General features: G+C 39.5%; 1 protein-coding gene across 8 annotated transcripts in view; it reads left to right on the top strand.

Annotated features, from left to right (window-relative positions):
* The first annotated feature begins 332 nt into the window (after positions 1–332).
* SLC17A5 (solute carrier family 17 member 5) overlaps positions 333–23,956 on the top strand; it is a 43,102-nt gene continuing 19,478 nt past the window's right edge. For 2 of the 8 annotated variants that reach the window (XM_063097544.1, XM_063097540.1), the window contains exons 1-7: positions 333–443; positions 7,402–7,598; positions 9,309–9,542; positions 14,154–14,241; positions 17,912–17,998; positions 18,842–18,960; positions 22,663–22,821. In XM_063097544.1, coding sequence (XP_062953614.1) covers positions 350–443; positions 7,402–7,598; positions 9,309–9,542; positions 14,154–14,241; positions 17,912–17,998; positions 18,842–18,960; positions 22,663–22,821 — 978 coding nt within the window. In that variant the 5' untranslated portion in view covers positions 333–349. Of the gene's footprint in view, positions 444–6,849; positions 6,871–7,401; positions 7,599–9,308; positions 9,543–14,153; positions 14,242–17,911; positions 17,999–18,841; positions 18,961–22,662; positions 22,822–23,956 lie in introns of all 8 variants that reach the window. The other 6 variants (XM_063097542.1, XM_063097541.1, XM_063097546.1 and 3 more) reach the window with 6 other exon arrangements.

Raw genomic sequence — 23,956 nt, 5'->3', positions numbered from 1 at the left:
ATCCTCGCTCCGGAGGGGCGACCCCAGCGCTTTACAAAGGGACGCAAGAGCGGGAAAAGTTCCCAAGAACACAAGCGACCAGGCACGGGCTAAGCAGAGCCGACCGCCCCCCGCAGGCCAGAGCTCCCGAAGCCGGCTTTCCTCGCCTCACCCGCGCCAGAGATGCCCGAACCTAAGATGGCGGCGGGCGGAGTCGGCGCGGCTGCGCTGGGCGGGGCCTCGGTGACACGACGTGGCCGAGGGAGGTGCTAGCGCCCTCGCCCCGCCCGCTCGGCCCCGAGCCCCCGGCTGTCGGGTGGGAGGGCTCCGCTCTGCTAGGTAACGCGCACACCTGTCCCCCGTAGGCGACATGAAATCCCCGGGTCCAGGCCGGGCCATGAACGATGGCGAGGACAGCACGGACAGCACGCCCCTCCTGCGGGGCGCCCCGCGGGCCGAAGCCGGTGAATGGCGGGGCCGTCAAAGGGCTTTGGGCGGGGGGCGGTCCTTAGGCGGGCGGTGGTCCCAGGGCGGACGTGGCCAGGGTACCCGCACCTTGGGCCGGCGGGGCTGAAGCTGCTCAGACCAGAGGGGACTCGAGGAGGGGAAGCCCAATCAGGACCCCACTCAGCCCGCCTGCCCCGGTGCTCAGAAACCCCGGAGGGGCCCCAGGGGCAGAGCGGAGACCGCGGTGCAGGGCCTGGGGCTCGGGCGGGGCCTCGGCAGCTGCAGTCCCGTGGGGCCAGGGCAGGGACCAGCTGTGTACTGCCGGTGCTGGGCTCGAGGTTGTTTTCGGTCGTGCTGAGCTGGGTACCTCGTGCAAAAACGAACTAGGGAAGAACCTTCAAATCAATGGCCAAGGGCCGGGCGGAGCACCGGGTGTAAGAGCGAACTGGGGGAGAAACCTGCAAATCAATAGGCAAAAGGCCAAGCGGAGCCGCCAGCTCTTCTTCCCTGTCACCGCCAGGTTTCTGCAGCTGCATATCCGCCAGCATGTGATCTGGCAGCTCCTTGGGCGGGGACAAAAAAGGACTGGGGTTAGCATTTGTGAGTTTCCAGACGGCAATTATTGCATAACCCATCGAATATCTTGACATTGTGCAGTAAAAGACTAAAAATATTGCAGAACCCCCCCTCCCGTGTAGCAGTCTACGGTTTAAGTCAAGAAATAGTTCGGTTATCCTCAAAATATCTATAGAGCTCTAAGGTAATTTGCCAAAGGTCTTGTAACAAATCAAAAACAACATACAGTGTACTTCACAAAGCATCTTCCCTGAATTTGGGGAAATTAACATATTTTGCTATTTGACACTTTTGTAATATAGCTTCTTTAAAAGTAATGAAAACTAAACAAATCAGTTTGCATGCATTGAAAGATATGTGTGTGAGAAAGAGTTGAATTGGATATTTGACTTTTGCGGACCGAGAACAGTAGTTTTCTGTGCTATCTTTGTTTTTAACGTTACCAGATGGTGGCAGTAGAGGTGTCAATGTTATAGCTCCATCTCGCAGCTGGTAGCTTACTTTAGTTAAATCTAAATATAAATACATACTGTACTGTAGTGATGTTTTACCTGGAAGTCGGATTTAGTTCTATAAACTGATATTTTTCTGTGGCTCATAGCATTAGAATTCTATAATCTTCCTGTGTAAAATAATCTAGTATAGAAGTACAGAAGCAAATGTCATAAATAAAGATATTCTCTAGAGACTACTATATTCTTTTGCAGTTGGAAAATAAACATATATATAATGGAAATTTAGCTCAAATGTTAAACATCATTAATTGTTGGGAAAATGGAGATTAAAACCACACATCATATACCCATTGGAATGGCTAAAATTAAAAAGACTGAGAATACCAAATGTTAGCAGAGGTATGTAATAACTAGAACTCTTGTACCTTGCTAGTAACAGTGTAAAATGGTACAACTACTTTGGAAAACTTTTGGGCAATTTCTTTTAGAATTAAACATACACTCCCATACAGCTGCACAATGTTTATAGCAGCCTTATTCATAATAATCAGAAACTGGAAACAACCTAGATAGCCATCAACTGGTGAATGGATAAACAAATTGTGGTATATCCATACAACAGAATACTACTCAGCAGTAAAAAAGAACAGACTATTGATACACACAACACCATGGCTAAATCTCAAAAGCATGCTGAGCAAAAGAAGCCACCATATTAGTGTATGATTCCTTCGATATGAAGTTCTAGAACAGGCAAAGCTAATATATAATAACAGAAAGCAGATCAGTGATTGCCTGAAAGCTGCAAGCATTAGCGAATTGACTGCAAAGAGGCACTAGAGTACTTTCTGGGGTAATAGAAAAGTTCTACATCTTGATCTTGATTGGAATGGACAGATGTGTACAGTTTTCATGTAATACTTCAATAAAGTTAATTGAAAAAGAAAAAAATTAGCTCATAGCATCACTTAAAAACAATCCCTGCTTGATTCATGGATTGAATGTATAGATTTTATGATATTAGCACTGTTCTTTCAGGCTTGAGGTGGCTGCCTTCATTATAGCCATTTCTCTTCTTATTTTCACTCTTTACATATCCAGTGAAGAGCAAGTGAAGTAGAAATAGGAGCAACACACTATTTTTGCTATTTAAAATATGATAAAGATTTTATATAGAAGGAGCCTACAGTTATAGATTATTGCATCGGTCAACAATATTTTAAATCAAGCTGTGTGTCTGGGGTATTGTGAGCAGGACAAGACGCAGCACCAGAAGAAAAGAGATAGAAAAGACAAAGATGAGTATAACAACTTTATAGAAGGCTACAGGGGTCATCTCATTTACCTCTCGGTGGTGCCCCTGTCCCAGGTTTAGAAATAATATCCACCATGTATCATCTCAACAGAGGAAACAAGATGACCCTTAGATATATTTTTTAAAGATTAAATTATGTTTTATATATTCAGTTCACACATTTAAGAAGGTGTGTGTTTAAAAATGAAAAGTTTCCATCCATCCAGACTTACTTTTTAAAAGTTTTGATGCCTTAAGGAGTAAATCTTTAGCAGTCCTTAAAACTTCCCTTTTCATATGTTTAGATGCATTTTATTTATCTTTTACGTCTGCTTCTGGAACAAACCAGTATGAAATTAGCTGTACCTTATATATGCTTAAGTATATAGTTTTGTTTTTCAGGAGGGAAATACTGATAAAATGTCATGGTTATAAAATTTTATAGAAGTAAAAAGACCTTAGAGATACTATCTAGTGGAGCATCATTTACATGCAGGCAACTGAGTGCCAAAGAGGTTAAGTGCACAAGATTGCACATAGTGGTATTAAGGACTAGCCTCAGAGTTCTCCTGGGTTTTAGTCCTATCTTTCCTCAACACACGACACTGGCCAACTTGTGTTACATTTTAGAAATTACTATTTGCAAAATGCTTTATCATTTTTACTTGATTATTCACAAATTTGGAAGTTCCCCACCCCACCATGAATAAGGGTACATGGTTTTAATTATGCACAGTGCTTCTTTATTAAGAGCTAAAATTAGGATATGTTTCTTCAGTATTAAGAATTAATACCTCTCAGTTTAGTATAATATGACAGAATTCTGAGCAACCCAACTATGATTTTCTCCCAAGCATTTGCTTTTACTGAGCCCTGTGGAATTCAGAGATGCACACCAAAATGATAGGGGAAGACTGGCTCAATGCTGATTAACAGCTGGAAGTCTGTAGGTTTTTCTGCCTAATTTAGGTAGGAGGAAGGGAGGGAAGTAGGAATGGAAGGGCAAAGCTTGCCCTCCCATACATAAAAATTCTTCATTCATCATACTTTCCTCCAGTTGAAGGTTTACTTTCGTATAAATCTCTCCCTTGTATTTGATTAAGTGTACCTTCAAAATACAGTTGTACCGGGCCAAGCCCGTGGCGCACTTGGTAGCCTGCGGCGCTGGGATCGCGGCGACGATCCCGCTGCGGGTTCGGATCCTATATGGGAATGACCGGTGCACTCACTGAGTGCCGGTCACAAAAACGACACAAAAAAAAAAAAAAAAAAATACAGTTGTACCAAAGATGTACTCATTCATGTTAGGAGAAATCAGCTTTAGGGCTTCTAAGACATTTCTTTGTGTCTAAAGACAGAGCATAGATCTGGAGCAGAGTGCTTAATTACCAATCCCAGCTTCACTGACTAGTTTTGTAAGCTTTAGCATGTTACCTAACCTCTCTGTGCTTTCCTCATCTGTAAGTCAGGGAAAATAATATACCTAATTATAGGGTTATTGTGAGAATAAATGAGCAAAGAGAAAGTGCTTAAAATAGAGTTTGGCACATGGTGTTACTTGCTATTATTATATCATCATCACCATCATCATCATCAATGAAGACCATCTGGAGTTTGCATTCCTCAGAGAAGCTGGGCACTGAAAAATGGAGGCCTCATTCTTCACTGTCACACTCTATTGGAACTTGTGATTTTCTAACTTATAATAGTAATAACTGATGCATCCTGTGCTTTGTTTTTATCGATTTTTTTTTTTTTCTTTTTTGTGGCTGGCCAGCAGGGGGAACAGAACCCTTGACCTTCGTGTTACAAGGCCACACTGTAACCATGAACCAACCAGACAGCCCTTTTCTTTTTGGTTTTGTTTTTGGTGGGAGTGGGGGGCGAGGTGTTGCCTCTTGTGTTAGGTGGGGGCTGGAAGATTTACATTCATATATATGAATATAGTCTTAAATATGAGGTATGGAATGCTGGTAGAGAACAGCCCTACTACAGAATGAAAGAAAATGGCTTTGGGTCATGTTGTGTTAGTCAATGTTAATATTGAAGTAACTGGGTCCATTGTGATGGAATTTGGCATTTTCACATAAATGGGTGTTAATTTGGGATTTATATAAGGATTTATCAGGAATTAATTACCCATAGGCAAGGTGAGACTAGTTGAATATTGCCCTTTTTAAAAGCAAAACTTATTTTATCCATTTTAGATAGGACATTTTTGTTTAATACAATACCCTGGCCAAGGGGGCTCACTAGGTCCAGTGCTCACCTTCCTCTAGAGAAAATATCATCTTTGCACAGGTCCATGCCTGTCTCAATGGATTCCTGACATCATTCTCAGGCCCTCACCGCTCAGTACTTCATTGCTCCTGATCCAGACCCTCTCCTCCCCACTGCCAAACCTTTCTGCAGTGAATAAATGCCAAGACATCCTTGGATTTTCATCAGCCTTCCCTCACCACCTGCACCTCCTTGCTTCACCAGAAACCTGGCCTTCTGGGGATAACGCTCCCACTCCCCACCACTCTCTCAAGGGGTGATTATTTTCTCATACCTTACACGAATCAATCAGGTTGAAGACTCCTTTATCCACATAGATGCTTCCAGACAATGACCCCACCACCCTTAATTTCTTTGGCCTAGATCACCTTTCTGTTACATCGTCGCTATCATGTACCCACCTCCCACATTTTGCCTCATTCATCAGAGGCTCTCGCTCCTGATTCACCTCCATCTTCTACACTCCAGTTCTTGCCATAATCCTTAGTGACTTTCCGTCTAACACATGTCCCTTCAGCTCTCTGGACTCCTGCATGTCTAATGATTTCGTTCCCTCCTTCAGTCTTCCTTGTACCTTGCCTTCTCCCCTAACTGCTTTAACTACAACTAGGCATCCTTCCTTCTTGCCTCTATAACTACCCTGCTTTGACGACTCTCCTACTTCATCTAGGCCTTCATTTTTTTATGGAAAAGTTCACACATACACAATAATAGAAGTGTATAGTGAATAAGCACCCAGCTTAAACAGTTGTCAACTCATGGCCAGTCTTGTTTCATTTATTCTTATGCTCATACATGATTATTTTGAAGCAGATCCCAGATACCATGTCATTTCATATATAAATGTTTCAGTATGTATCTCTAAAAGATAAGTACTCTTTAAACAACTACAGGACCATTATGACAACACATAAAAATGATCCTTATCAAATACCCAGTCAGTATTCATATTTCCCCAGTTACGTTATAATCTTTTTCAAATCAGGATCTCAGTAATGTCCATGTCTTCCAAATGATTGAAATGTTTCTTGTCTCTTTTAATCTATAGGTTCCCCCATTCCTCTCTTTTCTTTTTCCTTGCAATTTTCATCCCCGTGTTGTCATTTAACATATTCTTCTATCCCTTATGTTTACTGTAAATTGGTAGATCTAGATGTTTCATTGGATTATGATTCTACGAGGGGTCTTTAAAAAGTTCATGGAAGTATTTGTACTGTCTTTCAATTCTATTTTTCCATGAACTTTTTGAGGTATCTGTCTGTCTTATCTATTGTCAAGAGTACTTCAAAGGTGAGATTGTGTCCTTCCATCAGGAGACACCTCTCTACTTATAACCTACAAAAATGTTTGTGTACCAACTCTCCCAGACACAGCTGTAGGCACTAGAGATATACAGCACTGAACAAAACAGCAAAAGCTCCCACATATCCAAGTGTACTTTTCTAAACCATTCGCCTTCTCCATTTTACTTTCTTCTTGGGTTATAATCACAGCTCAACACTTTATTTCTTGCCAATCCTCTAAATTCCCTTTGCCTCTGTTTTGTTGTCATCACACCCATCTCATTGTCAGCTATCTGCTTTCTGGTTCCTCCAAACTATTCTGCCCCCCTTTTTATTTATTTATTTATTTTTTTATCATTGTGGTACATTCACTTCTTTCCCTTTTTACTGTGGGCCCTTTAAGCATGATAACTACTGAGCAACTGTCACAGATGCTGCAACTGTCATAGATTCTGCAGATCTGCTTCTGGATTCTTAAATACATTTCACTTAGGAGAGGCTTAAGTATTAATCATGGCTTCTGATTCAAAACCAGCCTCTGAGGATACTCATCAAGGTAAGAAATGTATCAAGAGGGGTTTTGTACCCTAGTCTTGGCAGTAAAAGGGTTTTCTTTTTTGGTTTTGTTTGTTTTGCTATGCTACATTTACAGTGAGATAGCTACTAACTCATAATCTGTAATATATATGCTATGTCACTGTACTTTTAGATAGTTTTTCAGGAATAGTGATGCCATTAAACCTCCTGACCTGTTTCTCTCATGCCACATCTTTGCTGGCTGACATGGAATAGGGTTCAGTTTGACTCTGGAATGGAGACTTTCCTGAGCAAAACTGATAAAGCTATTACCTCAGTAATAAACTGTCTTACCATTCAGGCTGTCATGTGTTAAATTTTTACCAAAACTGCAGATACGGGGAACAAATACTCTGATAAATGTACTTAGATTTGATTAACCTGAGAAAATTCTCAGAAAAATATTCATGATTCATTTGTCTGTGTACTTCTAAAAAGTAACCTTTTTCGTGGTTTAGATGATATCTAATTTATTCTTTTAATTAAAGTTTTCCCTCAATCTTTATTTCAGCTCCAGTGTGCTGCTCTGCTCGTTACAATTTAGCAATTTTGGCCTTTTTTGGTTTCTTCGTTCTCTATGCATTACGAGTGAATCTGAGTGTTGCATTAGTGGATATGGTAGATTCAAATACAACTTCAGAAGATAATAGAACTTCTAAGGAGTGTGCAGAGCATTCTACCCCCATAAAAGTTCTTCGTAATCAAACAGTAAGTGCTATTTTTTTAAGCCAACTATCTTAATTAACCCTAAAATACTTCCAAGTAAAAATATTAAAAGGTCTTTCTTCATCCTACAGAAACCACAAATTCTTTATGTATACTCTGAATTTCTTTGCGTTTTCCCAAGAACTAGTTGGACAATAACTTATAATTGTAGCACTGCTACTATGCACCTTGATCTGTTTGAACAGTAGTTCTTGTTTCCTCTATAAACATACCATCCTTGTAGACAATTTGGAAAAACCTGTTTGGCATATCAGAAAACTGGATTGTTTTAAGTGTTGCTAAATAGTATTTATAGGACTATTATTTAATAACTGTTTCAATTATAGGATTACTGTTGCAGGAAGAGTTTAGGTAATTTCAACTGCAGGATGAAAAATAAGAACTGGACAATTTCTTAGGGCGTTCTTTTCCAAATTTATACTTGCCTAATCTAAGCTACTTAATTACTAATCTAAGCTACTTGTTTTGCCCGCCTCATGATAGGGTGGAACTGATACATGTGTACTCATAATTTCTTTAGAACTAAGTTTTATATACTTTAAATATTTTACTTATCACACAGTGAGACAGTATAGGGAGAAAAGGCTGGTATCCTATTTGTGAGTATATGTTCATCCATTTTCAGTGCTGACAAAAGAGCCAGATCACACTTGGGTGAGTCTTCTCTGCCATTTACAAACAGAAGCACTCAAGCAGAGAAGAAGCACTAAACAAGCACCCGAACAAAATAATGACTTATCAAAAGTCTTTATATTTGACTTAATATTGTTGCTGAATAACATATTTAGGTATACATCACCCACTTTCTCCACTCCAACCTAGGACCTTCAGTGGCTGAACCATTCATGAAGTTCTAGACAATTAGTTAATTAGGGGTTTCCTTTCTGTCTTTCCCTTTGGAAAGTGCTTTTGTTCACCTAGCTACTTACCTTCATCTACCTTATTTCAGCAATAAAAACAATACTGGAATGGTTCTTGACATGTTGGCTCAGTTATACAGCTACATGCATTAAAGATGTCAGATATTCACATCAGTCATGAAATCTTCATTAGTATCTTACTTTGTGCTGCTGCTAATTAAAAGACAGGTCCTGCTCATGTGAAGTTTATGGTTTGATTTCAATTCTTGCTCTTTTATAGTGTCTGTATCCATGTTCAAGTGCTTGGTCTGAAATGGGGAGATATTAATTATCTACATTTGTGCATGCTAATAGCTCACATTAGGTGAACACTTACTGTGTAACAGGCCTTATTTTATGTGCCTTTTTCATTTAATTTTCCCGGTTCACACATCCACTAAGTAAAAGAGCTAGGCTTAAATCCAAGCCTGGTTCCAAAGCCTGGCTCAAGCACTATAGCATCTGTTTAATAGCTTTCTGGACTAAGGCTGTGGCTCTTTTTTGAGGCTTCTTGGTCATGGTTATAACAAAACTTCTACAGCTCATCCTGTGGTTTAGGTTCATAAAATAGCTAGCCTTCTTGAAGTTTATAACTTTCAATTCTTTTTCTTTCACTTCTAGAAATTGTATGTCTGTATTGTGGTAACTTACCCATCTACCAGAAAGTTTACATGTTCTTCAATCCAAAACAGTGATTCAGAATTTCATTTTTATGTATTTACATGCCAGTAAGATAAAGGAGCTGTTTAGTCAAGGTCTTAAAGCATTGCTTTTTTCCTCCTCCTTTTTGTAGGATAAAAGGTACCAATGGGATGCAGAAACTCAAGGATGGATTCTCGGTTCTTTTTTTTATGGCTACATCATCACACAGATTCCTGGAGGATATATTGCCAGCAAAGTAGGGGGGAAACTGCTGCTAGGATTTGGGGTCCTCGGCACCGCTATCTTCACCCTGTTCACTCCCCTTGCTGCAGATTTAGGAGTTGGACCTCTCATTGTACTCAGAGCACTAGAAGGACTAGGAGAGGTAATTTTTTTTCTCTTTTGTTTTACTTCTCACCCTATATCTCTTTCTATTCTTTTTAAAGATATCGTTCTTTGATATGATTGTGAACCAAAAATTGACATTGGATGATAACAGGGGTTTATTTTTTAATTAGAGAAAGGATTAACTCAAAAATAACCTGAGTAGATTTTGTTTGTGGTCAATGAGGTCTCAAGTAGGAGTACCCCAAAATTGGAAGCTTTACTCATAAACTAGAAAAAACACTTTGCAGGGGAGACTTCACAGATCCTACTTTAACAGATAAGAAAATAAACTGCTATTAAAACAGTTACGATAGGCCATTCTGACCTCTTGTACTTTTGCCACAGTTTATTTCTGCTTTATCATTGTTGCCCAGATGTAAAAAACATTTTACACAATAGACTGGTGAATTTCTTTGTGTTACTTTTAAATTTGTTGTTATTCACTTGCTGTTATTCATCCTTATCATTTGTTCTTTTCTTTTTTCTGGTCCCATAACTTAAAGACAAATAATTTATGATTTTATATAACTACCTCATCTAGTTCTATGGATCCTCTGGCCTTTCTGTTGTTTTTAGAATTGTTATCACTAACTTTTATCTCTTTTTTCCCCTCCTCCTCCTAAGATTTTTATCATTTAAAAAATTTTTAATTTCTCTTTCTTTCCACTTCTCTTTTGTATTTCATCATACATACCTCCATCTTTAAATGATGGTCTCTTTTCTTTCATAACTTTGAACTTCTACCTGTGAAACCCAGACATAGGTATATTTTGTTCCCTTGCACTTTTTTTTTTTTTTTTTCGTCTTTTTGTAACCGGTAAGGGGATCGCAAGCCTTGGTTTGGTGTCGCCCGCAGCGCGCTCAGCCAGTGAGCGCACCGGGCTGTTCCTATATAGGATCCGAACCCGCGGCGGGAGCTCCACTGTGCTCCCAAGCGCTGCACTCTCCCGAGTGCGCCACGGGGTCGGTCCTTCTCTTGCACTTTTTAATTCAAGCAAAATGGTGGCTTCTGTGTTTGATGTAGTACATGAAGGTTATTTTAAGTATCATCATATCATGCTATGTTGGGAAGAACACTGGACTGAGGTTAGAAAATCAGAGTTTGAATAATAGCTGCACTATATCTAACAGTGAAAACATAAGTGAGTCCTAACCTCTAAACTTCAGTTCCATCATCTTTAAAATTGGGACTAAAATATCTGCCCCGTCCTCAGTCGCAGGATAGATATAAAGCTCATATGTGATAAGGATTACCAGAATACTTTGGAAATTGCTAAGTAATATTTAAATTTAAAGTTTTATCATTCATCTGAATGTTCTTATTTTGTCCTTATCAATAGAGGTCTATTAAATAAACCCTTCCTGGTTATAAAATAAAAATTACTTCTCTATTACCAGGTTCCTCTTCTCCTTACCTAAGTAAAATATACTTAATCATGGTATATTTTCTCTGAGCCAGGTATTGAATCTCCTGGCTGAATGTATTCCCATATTTTAGCTTCCTATTTATGCCACTAAATTAACATTATGGTATATTGTTTGTATTACTACTGCTATCTCAGGGGACAATTTTATTTCTAAATAGAATTTAAGTTGTGTTTATGCTTAGGTTCTCTTGTCTTGTTCTTGTTCTTCATTCCTCCAATATTCATTTGTGATGTTATGATGTAGAGATACTGGTTTTTGTCCACAGTTCCTGGCTCCTAACTCCCATAGCCCTTGTTATTTCCTAAGTGTCTAAAACAGTAAGTATATCTTTTGTTCAAATATTTGACCTTTTCTTCTTGGTTCCTGAAGCAGCCTCAGAACAGCTTCAGAGCGATAATGGTGAAAAGCAGTGTTTTGTTATAATGTTCCGGTAGTGTAGGCCTCAGAAGTGGGCCTCAGAAAACAGAATCTCTCTCTGACCTTCTCCTAACCTCCTTTCACCTGCTTCTTTTTCTCATTAGGCCATAGAAACCAAAAATAGGGCCAGTTAGCTCAGTTGGTTAGAGTGCAGCATATCAGCCAGCCACCAAAAAAGAGAAGAAACTAAAAACATGCTTCACTCTTCCCCCACCTTTCTGTCTTAGAGCTGGCCATAAAGAAATTCTCTGACCTACATTCTCTGGTTGTAGGCCATAAGATGCCCCCCATTTAATAAGGGGCCCTGCTCTATACCCAGGAGGAAGGAATGCTGCACAGAGAGGCCAGCGGGCTGAGCCCAGCTGGTTAGAGCACAGCCTTGTAACACAGAGAGGCCAAGAAAAATATGAACAGACACGCCCTGCTGGTTTTCCTCACCCAGTCTACCAGTATTAGATCATACTCTTTTTGTCCAGTCACATTTCCACACGGTTGTCCATGTTTCAATCATACTGTCTGGCTACTCTAAGGCCAGTGTCTGGAATCCTGCTCACAGCGCCAATTGTAAGCGCTCTCTTAATCCTGTTCATGATGCCAATTGTAAAGCCACTCGACCACGCCAGTTGTAGTGCTCCTTTACCTGCTGGTAATCCTACACCAACTGGGCCGATTGTCAAGCTAAGGCTGGATCTGGAGCCCATACTCTGGATCAAGCCCATTCACAGACTGGGTCTCAAACCCTTCACATGCCAGGCTGGGTCCCCAAACCCCTTCACACAGGTCTGTGAGCTAGGTAACAGGCCAAAAGGTCCTTGGAAGCCATAGGTTGGAAAGCATGGCTGTGTTGGGTGGACACTTGAGGCCGACACCCTCCCGCCTGCTTCACCAAACTCTCTCTGTCTCTCTCCACCTCTCTCTCTCTCTCTCTAGAGAACACACGAATAGCAACAAAACTAAAAAGATCGGCGCACATGCTCACTAACTCCACACACACACACACACACACACACACACACACACACACACACAATTTGCTTACAAAGGATGCTGAACCACACCCAACTGGACCCAAGGCGAGAGCCCTGACCAAACTGTTCTATTTTCCCAACACATACCTATCCATGAAGTCTTCATAAAATGCTCAAGAGGACAGGCAATGGAGAGCTTCTGGATAGCTGAACACATGGAGGTTCCTAGAGGGTGGCACTCCCAAGGAGGGCATGAAAGCTCCTTGTCCCTTTCCCCCATACCTCGCCCTGTGCATCTCTTCATCTCTATCCTTTGTAATATCCTTTATAATAAACTGGTAAATGTAAGTGTTTCTGAGTTCTGAGAGCTGCTCTAGCAAATTAATTGAACCCAAGGAGGGGGTTGTGGGAACCCCAATCTATAGCCAGTTGGTCAGAAGCACAGGTAAAACAACCTGGGGCTGTGATTGGCATTCGAAGTAGGGGACAGTCTTATGGGACTGAGCCCTCATCTTGTGGGACTTGATACTGTCTCCAGGTAGATAGTATCAGAATTGAATTGGAGGACACCCAGGTGGTGTCCACTGCAGAACTGATGGCTTGCTTGCTGGCGGGGTGAAATCCCCACACATCTGGCATCAGAAGTATGTTGTGAGAGCATAGTAGGAGAAACACAGGTTCTTTTTCCCACTCAGTGTCACAGGTACATTGCCTCATTCATAAACTTAGGTCATTGGTCAGCATCTTTCATCCCTACTGTCTGATTCACCAAAAATATACCTACGTTGTCCCTAGGGTTTTATAATAGTTTTCCAGAACATAATCTCTGTGGGCATGTCCAAACATCTTAACTTTTATTCTACATTGACTTATCCTGTGGATACTCCACAATATAGATTCTTATCAATTTGCAGTGTAGCCTAAATCATCTTTGCCTTCCATGAATATTTCTTTCTGTGTTTTTGAAAGAATCAGCCAAAAGTACAAAGTATTAAAGCATTTATTCTTCTCTCCATTAATAATAGCAGTAGCTACTATTTATCTTTACAACAATAATGCAAGGTAGGGAGTATTATCTCCATTTTACAGATGGAGAAACTGAAGTTCAAGGTTGACTAATCTTTCTGAGGTTACACAGTAGAGTGGCCAAGGAGAGCTGAGAATCCACTGCTTTGAATCTACCAGAACCTAGTCCCTGTTACTCTCCTGTGATGTCTCCTCACCTGCCAAGTTTCTATGAGCCTCCCTGCCTCCATGTTCCATTACCTCTTTACATCATTAATTAGCAGTTACTAGGCTAGTTATTACCAGGAAAAAAAGACTATAAAGACTCTAATTGAACACGTCCTCTAATTGAATTTTCCTGTTGATTAAGGTCAATTTTAATTTTCTTCCAGCATCCCAAACTATTAGCTCAGTACTTTTAAAGTTTATAAATTAGTAACATCCCCATTTCATTCAGGCTGTTAATAAAGTGAATGAGTAAAATTAAACTTGCGAGTGATCTCTTTATGTCATCACTCAGTATATTCTCTTAGATTATTGTAACCCTAGCCTTGCAGTCCTCAAACCAGTTCTCAAATCCATGACTCTTTGTTCAGATTTTGAAAGTACTTCATTATAAGGTGTTTTGACTTAACACTGTAAAGACATCTCACTTAATATAATCTAATTCTGGTTTGATTCTATCCAAAAAAAAAAAAAATGCTTTTGCAACAAAATACTGAACTTACTCTAAAATATTAACAAAACCACCTTGTATTTCATCAGAAATATTCCCTCCCTCTCCCCCGCAGGGAGTTACATTTCCAGCCATGCATGCCATGTGGTCTACCTGGGCTCCCCCTCTTGAAAGAAGCAAGCTTCTTAGCATTTCATATGCAGGTAAGATGATTATTCTTATAAAAATGTTGCTATGATTTGTTACGTATATATATCAACCTTGGGAAAAAAGTGCCTGCATGCCAGAATCATGCAATGTTGTATGCCTCTTTGGGGGGAAAATAATGCTCTGGGGTACAACTTTATTTATTTATTGTTTTGACCGGTAAGGGGATTGCAACCCTCGGCATGGTGTGGTCTGCACCACGCTCAGCCAGTGAGCGCAACGGCCATCCCTATATAGGATCCGAACTCGCAGCCTCGGTGCTATCAGCACCATACTCTCCCGAGTGAGCCACGGAGCCAGCCCTGGGGGTACAACTTTATAATAATTTTTCTCTTTGGCTCAACAGCATAAAGTATCTTAATTGACTAATGTCATTTTCCCTATCTGCCATCATTTCAAAGCATGTTGCCTTTTTAGATGTTGGATAGGTAATACTATCTTTTAAAAAAAAAAGGCCAATAATTGGAAAATTGAGTGCTTTTGTCCTTAAATTATGATTCTAATTTGACCTTCTAATGAACCTCTCTCTTCATTCATCTTTCTATGCATTTATTTGCTATAATATTGATCTACAGGTGAGATAACATGATCTATGTGAATTATAATTTTACCAGATTACATAAGAACTTCTAGCCTTTCTTCCATTGACTGAAAAAATTTTGACCTAACTGCTTTCAAATACAATACTTGAGAAAGGTCTCTCTACAGTGCCTTTTAAGCTAAAATCTGAAGGATAAGAACAAACCAGTCATGTAAAGAGCAGAGAGAATAACATTCCAGCCAATCAGAACAGCAATGTGCAAGGGCTGTCAGGCAGGAAACTACCATAAGGCTTCAAAGAAATGGGAAATCACTGTGGGTGTCTAGAACATAGTGAATAAAGAGGATAATGGCATAAGATGAGATTAGAGAAATAAACAAGAACCAGATCATATCAGGCCTTACAGGCTATAGGAAGGAATGTAGATTCCCCCCCACCCCAGAAATAAAATGGAGGTGACATTAGGGGTTTTTAATCAGGTGAGAGACATGATCCAATTTACTTTTTTTAAAAAAATTTTTATTGATTATACATATTTTTGGGGTTCAACATTGACATATGTTGATTAAATCAATATTACCAGCATATATATTGTTACAAATCATACATATTGTTTATGCCCCTTGTCCAATCTCTCCCCATCCCCCTCTCCCTCCCTTCTCTCCCCTCTATAATTACCCTAGATTTCTTCTCTCCTTCTGAAAGAATATTGGTTACTCTGTTGATTTGTTGCCTACATGATCTTTCCAATGCTGAGAGGTGTGTTCAGGTCCCCCAGTATTATCATAGAGGATATGCTTCTTCTGTCACTCTGGATTGGGCTTTGTGGAAAGAGACATCCTCCTCTTTTCTTTGGTCTCTGCTGGTGACTCTCCTTGTGTCAATGTCCTCCAGTGGCTTGCGGAACATCTGTGTGGTGGTTGTGGAATCTAGCTGCTTTCACAGCAGCTGTGGTTATTGTGGCGGCTATGGTGGGCCACCCACATGGAGGTGATGTTTTTGGCATGCTCCTTGGCGATGGTGGCGTGCCTGGTTGTGGGGGGGCGGGTCTGGTCCCTGGCTCCAGCTTCAAGACTCCAGGTGGGCCCCAAGGTGCTGGCAGTGTGCCTAGTTGTGGGAGGGGGTTCCAGTCTGCCGATCCATGCCTCAGGACCCCAGATGGGCCCCAAGGCACTGGCAGTGTGCCTGGACTGGAACTAATTTTTTGTCCTTTGCTTGCTTCTAAAATGGGGGAACTTCCTGTTGGGACCAGTACTTGAGCTGTGTGGTTTAGCTAAATTGCTGCTTTGCTGCTGATTCCCTAGGGAAGCCTTTTTGTGCAGCTCAGCTTTTAATGGTTGAGTTTATAGGTACTTCTGGCTCTCCAGAGACCCGGTTCACCTGGATTGTGTAGAAACTCTGATCTGGGACTGAGTCTTTTCATCAAACTGCACCCCATGCTATTCTATATTCATGACCAGTCTCCTCTGAGTGGTCCTATGCTGATTGGGGGGCAGATCAGCTGTCCTTGCTATGTCCCATTGTTCCCCCAGTGGGCCCATTTCCCCCATTGTCTGTGCTGCAAACACTTCCCTTGGGACGGGCTCATATGCCAGTCCTTTGCAATGACTCACTGGCCTCTGACTGGCTCCTTTTTTTCAGTTGTTGTGGCTCCTCACTCCTATGTGGGTCCACAGGAACCCCATTAGTGGTCATGCTGGCCTGAGGGCCACCAAGGCCCTCTTCTCCCCTGCCAACTCCAAGCAACTCCATCTGAACAGCACAGCTGAGGCTTTTGCTGGCTCCTGCTCCATGGGCTCAGCAGTTCCAGCCTTAAAGCAGCCGTGGCATGAAACCATCAGAGTGGTTTTTTCTTTCTCTCATCATGGCTTTTCCCACCTTCATGCACTCCATAGGTCTCTCCTCCTCTTCCCCTGAGCTCTAGCTGCCCCAGATTGGCTGTTATTGCTTTCTTACAGTTGTAAACTGGTTGGTTTATGGGGGAGAGTGATGCTGGGGACTGTCTATTCCACCATCGTGACCAGAAACTTCCTCAATTTATATTTTAAGAAGATCGTTCTTGTAGCTGTGTGGAGACTGACACAATAAATGTGATGATAAGTTCAAGAACAGGTACTATCTATGATTTATGGTACTACCTAATAAAGTCCAAAGTCCTTAAAACTAGGGGTCAAAAGTTTTTAGTCTTCACCAGTTCATTAGGCAGCTAGCCTAATCCCTGGCACACAGTGCCTGGCATAGGGTAGGTATTCAGTAACTATTCAACCTGTTTTCCAGCCTTACCTTCTATTCCTTTCCTTCACCTTCAAGTGAAGTTCCCAAACCCACTTTCTGCTTTCCTACTTCCATTGCTTTGCTTATTTTGTTACACTACCCTATATCTTTTTTCTTACCTTGTTACTATGGGACCAAATCTTACCCATCTTTTCGAAGTCTGGTTGCTGCTGCTTACATTTTTTCCTGACTTCCCTAAGTCAGAAATAATATCTCCCGTATTTGAACTTCCACATTGCTCTGTGACACTTACCACTTCCTATCAAGTAATGTTATTGGTTTATTTTTATCTCCTACCTAAAGCTAAAACACCAGAAACTATGTCTGATTCATCATTTTAGCTCCTGCTGCACCTACTAAGATATCTTGCATTTGGTGGTTGAAATATATTTTATTATTTGTTTATCTGAAATAATTGTTTGTAATATTTAGGGGAGTTACTAAAAGCTTCATTCTTATTTCATCAAATATGGTGCAGTAAGTTGTGTTTCTCAGCCTTAGAGAACATCTTTTACCCTTTCCCTAGATGCCTGAATTTCTAACACATGTGGCAATTACTATCTTATATTATAATAAGTTTTTTATTGATTGATGCCTCCTGATTAATCAATAACTACATAGTTGTAACTAATGTAAATACATATTAACATATATGTTTTACATATTATAGGTTTTCTAGTAAATGATCTAAGAGAATTGTTTATATTTACATGTGTCTAACTCAGTTCCTTTGAATTTGAGTAGTTCTTTGTTTTCTTCATCATCTGTAACCTATCTTGTTTAAGCAGTAGATCTGTCCCTTCTTTGTTCACATCTCTCCAAAGTTTATAAAGTCTTATGTGTTGTTGTAGGAGCACAGCTTGGGACAGTAATTTCTCTTCCTCTTTCTGGAATAATTTGCTACTATATGAATTGGACTTATGTCTTCTACTTTTTTGGTAAGTTTAAAAATTTAACCTAAATTATAATGTTACAAATCCAAAATGAAATAGTCTAATAATTAGTTAAAAATACATATTCCTTCAAATCCCCAATACTGGCCAGCCAACAAAAAAAAAAAAATCACACACACACACATACACACACACACAAACACACATATACATACATGTATATATTCCAGCTCACTGAAGTAATCATCTCCTAAACCATAAAGTTCTAAAACACTTACTGAGAACCTGTTTTTCCAGTTAATATGGTTAAAATGAGTTCAAATGAATTATGACCTGATGTTAATTTTGGAATATTTCCCAGTAGAAACTATTGTTGAATCCTGGACTTAAATGGCACATTTACTGTCAAAAATCACTATCTTGGTATTATAAAAATGTGTATTTTGAAAATATTTTTTCTCAAGCAAACTAGGATGCGCTCACTTAGCAGTTTTAAACTTTTTTTCTTTTTATTTAGTCCCAGGGCATTTTATTGGCAGGATTATATACATCCTGTAGAAAATATATCTGCAATCAAAACAAAAAAAAATCAACAAACAAAAACACACCTATGGAAATATATAAATTGTGGAAATGTATTTTCAAAAAGATTCGTCTGATAGATACTGATAGGTAGAATCTTGTGGTTAAAAGTGGGTTTTTTTTTCCAAATATGTAGGAAATTATACAGTTACAGCAATCATCCCATTAATTGAGAGAAACTTGAAATTGAATCTACACTGAAACCAATTTTATATTGAATTTATAGTTACATAATTTTTTCAAGATGTGTAAAACTTGCTATTGGTACATTTTAATTTTATTTAACTATTATTTTTCTATTTAAAGGTACGGTTGGAATATTTTGGTTTATTTTATGGATCTGGTTAGTTAGTGATACACCAGAAACTCACAAGAGAATCTCCCATTATGAGAAGGAATACATTCTTTCATCATTAAAAAATCAGGTATGGACTTTGACACATTTTAAAAATAATTTCAGAACATTTTTTTCTTCAGAAGTAAGATACCAGTTTTTTAAAATAGATATTTCTACTGTGTGTGACTTAGGCAAAGTAGAATAGACAAATTATATAAATGTATGAAGTGTCAGCCAAGGAATTCCAATTCTTTCTAGATTAAAACAACTTTTTTATGTCATTTTAAATCTTTTAGAATAATAATTATCAAGTGAGTCTTAAGTTTGTTTTTTCTTCTTCATTAGTAGATAATAAAATGTGTTATTTATGAAAGGATTCTCATACATTCTGACTATTAGTTGTTAGAAAACCAACTAGTGTGTTTATATCTGTATTTTAAATGAATGTGATTTTGGGGCCAGCTGGTAGCTCACTCGGGAGAGTGCGGTGCTGATAACACCAAGGCCACGGGTTCAGATCCCTTATAGGGATGGCAGGTTAGCTCACTGGGTCAGCATGGTGCTGATAACACCAAGTCAAGGGTTAAGATCCCCTTACCGGTCATCTTTAAAAAATAAAATAAAATAAAAAATTTTTTAAAATGAATAAATGAGTGTGATTTAATAAGGAGGATGGCACATTTCTTATGATAAATAATATGATATACGCCTAATTGCTCTTCAAGAGTAGGTTATCTTTAGGAAAAATTTATATAAAATTTTATTTATAAAAATACACAAACTAGATTTCTATCACTTAATCAAGCACAAAAGCAAATCAGAAATAAGTCTGTCATGGGCCGAGCCCGTGGCGCACTCAAGAGAGTGCGGCACTGGGAGCGCAGCGACTCTGCCGCCGCGGGTTCGGATCCTATATAGGAATGGCCGGTGCGCTCACTGGCTGAGTACCGGTCATGAAAAAGACAAAAAAAGAAATAAGTCCGTCATAATTCAATACACTAAATTCTCAAGTCATGGAAACAAAATACTTGTTTTTAGGGTGGAATAAAAGAATAACAGGGCTGGCTGGCCAGTTAGCTTGGTTGGTTAGAACAGTGGTGGTAACACCAAGGTCCAGGGTTTGAGCCCTATACTAGCCAGCCACCAAAAAAAAAAAAGGAACATAAAAACATTAGGAAAAATTAAAATATATACAGTCTGTTTTTAGCATTTTTATTGGCCTCAAATTCGCTTTATTAGTTTATGAACGTAAAATATTTCATGTAAAACCTTTCTTGCCCGTTAAGTTATCATGGTTGATATTTTTAATTTTTATATACTGTATAATCAGGCAGTAATTAAAAATTTACTCGTTAACATTTAAGTTTTTTAATTTTATTACAAATGTCTCCACAAGCTGCTGAACTTTTAAGAAATATGACATCTCTTGGTCTTTGCCAAAGATAGGCAAAAACTTAGAAGAAATCAGCAATGTAATAAAGAAAGTTACTTTGGGAGTTTAGTGTCCTCTATAGTGTTAATCAAATAAGTCACCCATTTTTTTCCCTCAAGGAACAAATCAAAAGAATTTAATGCGTTATGAACAGGTCTTGCCATGTAAAACTTGACATGTTTTGTCACAATTTCTCAGCATTGATAGTTAACAGCTCGCTTCTTCCAATACTTCATTTTTATCATTATTTTTATGAACTTATGAAACTTTTTAATTTGTTTAGATTTTTTTAAAAAGCTTTCTCTACCTTGACATGTGTCTTAATCTGTCCAATATTCAAATCTAGGTTGTTTTTCCAAATGCTTCAGAAAATGGAATATTCAGAGGCAAAAGGAGTTAGGAAGATTAGTTTAATAGAACCTCAGGCTGCATTCTTAGAGCAGTTGATGTTGCAGTTGAAAATGTCATAAAATAATGATGCGTTATGTGAAGCTCCCACCTTTAAATCTTGGATCCAAGAAATGTACACCATCTACTGTATTTGATTCATTTTTTTAAACAAACATTTTTTTGAGAAATGACTGTATCCAAGGTTCTTTGTCAGATACTGAGGACTTAAAAATGAACAAGGGGCTGGCTAGTTAGTTGATTCAGTGCATGATGGTTTTTTGGTTTGTTTTTTTGGCAGCTGGCCAGTGATCATGGTGTTATTAACACCAAGGTCAGGAGTTTAGATACCCATACCAACCAGCCCACCAAAAAAAAAAAAAAAAAGAGGGAAAAAGTAAAGAAGACATGATTCTTCTGGGGCCTGTGGTCTCCAGAGGGAAACAGGCATGGATGGACAGAATTTCAATATAATATAGCCTGCATAATGCAGTGCTATAAGGTACACAGTACATCTTCAGATCAGAGAACGGAGGGGTCATCAGCCAGCCTGGCACAGATAGGAAAAGCTTTCTGGGGTCAGTGCCTTCTAGCCAAAGACCATCAGGAACTCACCTGTAGTTGAACCAAGCTGGGTTTCATGGTTCATTGCCACGAGAGAGAAAGCACACCATCAGGAACCATAGTTCCTCAGGGACAAAGAGAGGAGCTTGCTAAAGTTTAGTCTTGTATTAGGTGACTTCGGGGAGGGTTTAAAGAATCAGTGTTTTGCTCTGGATATGGTGCTCCTAGAAAGCAGTAGCAATTCATGATTGAGTATCTTCATTTTTATCTAGAAGGTAGGGCAGAAGCTGTGATTGGTAAAGACACAGCGGGCACTCATTAGCTGAGAGAGGAAGATGTTTGCTCTTTTTTGCAGTTTACAGTGTTCTTGTTTTTGTCTGTGCTCAGACATGATTATGGAGTGGTCTTATTTTTGTCTTGCTCGATCTTACTCATTCTGAGTGGCCTTGTTTAAGTTCAAGATGAGGACACCATGGCCTAGCTATTAGCACCAGGGGCCAGCCCAGCTGACAGCAGCTAGGGACTGCTTGCTTGCTTTCTCACTGGTGGAAGCTGTATCGGAACAGTCATAAAAGGGAAGTTGGAGTTAAGTAGGCAAATTGGGGGAGTGAGAGATGTGCAGACACTCCAGGATAACCATATGGCTTGAGCAAAGGCACAGGAGAGTGATATCTTTCAGGAAGTGCAGCAGTTATGTGTTGCTGACACGTATAAGGCAAAGGCAAAGAGCTGCGGGAGATGGAAGAGACCAGCAGAAGGCAGATTATGGAGGGTCCTCGATGTCTCACTAAGGAGCTCAGACTTTGTCCTGTAGGTACTGGGTCCCATAAAGTGTTTGTCAACGTGAAGTGACAGAATCAGGTTTACATTTTAGATAGTTTATGCTGACAGGAAGGAGGGAAATGTAGAGGGAAGGTCTGAGCCAGACAAGCAGGAGTTCCAAGTAGAATGCTTTCTCAGTTATCCGGCTAAGAAAAGGTCAGTACTTATAGGCAGAAATGTGATTCTTTTCTTACAAGAAGAAGATTTTAAAACTGACAGCATATGTAGTTCTAATTCTGATTCAGAAATTGCTGCAAAAAAAGAAATGCAATCTTCAGGGTACCTTGCAGTTAAATTCAGAAAGCCATCCCATGGCTAGCTCATGGATAGGCCACCTGTAACTAGCAAGTGCTTTAAGGTCATCAACTCCTACTCTGTTTTGAAGATGTGTTTTTAATGAATTGTGAAAAAACATTACCGTTTCACTTATTGAGGTTTTCTTTCCTATATGTCTGATATTGTTTTGGGTTTTGTTCTTAATTCGAGGATAGCATATTTTACAACTGTTTCTCTTCTCCTTTATACCTTTTAGGAAGACTGTACAGTTTTGCTCTAGCTTATCATAACTGTGCCTGTTTTCTTTAGCTTTCTTCACAGAAGTCAGTGCCTTGGATACCCATGTTAAAATCACTACCACTTTGGGCTATTGTAGTTGCACATTTTTCTTACAACTGGACTTTTTACACTTTATTGACATTATTGCCTACTTATATGAAGGAGATCTTAAGGTTTAATGTTCAAGAGGTAAGAAAAATAATCATCTGCTTCTTGTATAGAGTATATATTTTAAAACTACACACAGAATTTGTTTTCATCTATATGAAATTTAGTTATTTTGTATCTTCCATTTTACTCTGCTGTACTAAATTTTAGAGACTTCTCTTTTTGGCCTCCACAGTTGTTCCTTCTTTCCTCAGTGTGTGTTAACTCTTGATTCAAGGTGTCTTTTGCCTGGTATCCCCTTTAACCGTGTGATCCCATTATGTAGAAGTCTAAATGGAATAAAATTTATAGAGGAAATTTTTCAGCTAAACACCTGAAAGAAGCAACTATCTTCAGATACAGAAGCAGAACTGGAAGTCTACAACTTCTGAATATAGATAGAGGACCACAAACTATGATTAAAAAATTAAATCTCCCTTTCTTAAGCACACTTATATTTAAAAACTTGGGTTCACCCAAGGGAGGAGGTGCTGGGGGTGGGTGAGGCAAGAGAACACTGTATGAAAAGTCACCTAGATGTGTCACTACTAAGTAAGAGAATGAACCAGGGAGAGTATGATAACTGGTAACATTGAGGCCCACTTGAGGTTCATGCTCCTGGATCTAAAGGAAGACTGGTAAGCATGGTCATGTGTGTTCTAGCCACATTCGGCTGCTTAAGTGTAAGTACAGAGTAGGATAAGAGTTTGGTTTAACTAGAGTGACGGTTTTACCAAGGGTGTAAGATGGGGTGGGAGTCAAGGGCCTATGTAAGGGAGTAATTATAATGATATTACCATGGAATTGGTATTGGCCGAGGACAATAAAGAGTTGAGGGAGAGTAAAGAAGTGATAGGATCAATGGATTAGGGCCAGGTACTAGAGGGGATGAGCTGGAAAGATAGGTGGTAATCAGAGTGGGAAGCATGAAGTAGATAATGGAAAGGTTGATATTGGTAATGAGAGATCTAGGCAGGAATTAGGAGGCTGCTGCAGTAGCCCAGGCAAGAGATAAGATCTCAGAATGGAGTGGAGGAAGAATAGACATGGAGAGAAGCAGAAAGATGAGGCTTTTTTTAAAGGAAGTAGAACTGACAGTGCTTGGTGATTGGAGGTGAAATAAGAAGGACTCCCGGGTTCTGTTAAAAAATATATACGTAGGGCCAGCCCGTGGCTC

This window comes from Cynocephalus volans, chromosome 5 (genome assembly GCF_027409185.1).
Source record: "Cynocephalus volans isolate mCynVol1 chromosome 5, mCynVol1.pri, whole genome shotgun sequence".
In the NCBI taxonomy this organism is placed as follows: domain Eukaryota; kingdom Metazoa; phylum Chordata; class Mammalia; order Dermoptera; family Cynocephalidae; genus Cynocephalus; species Cynocephalus volans.
This window is presented reverse-complemented; position numbering and strand designations above follow the sequence as displayed.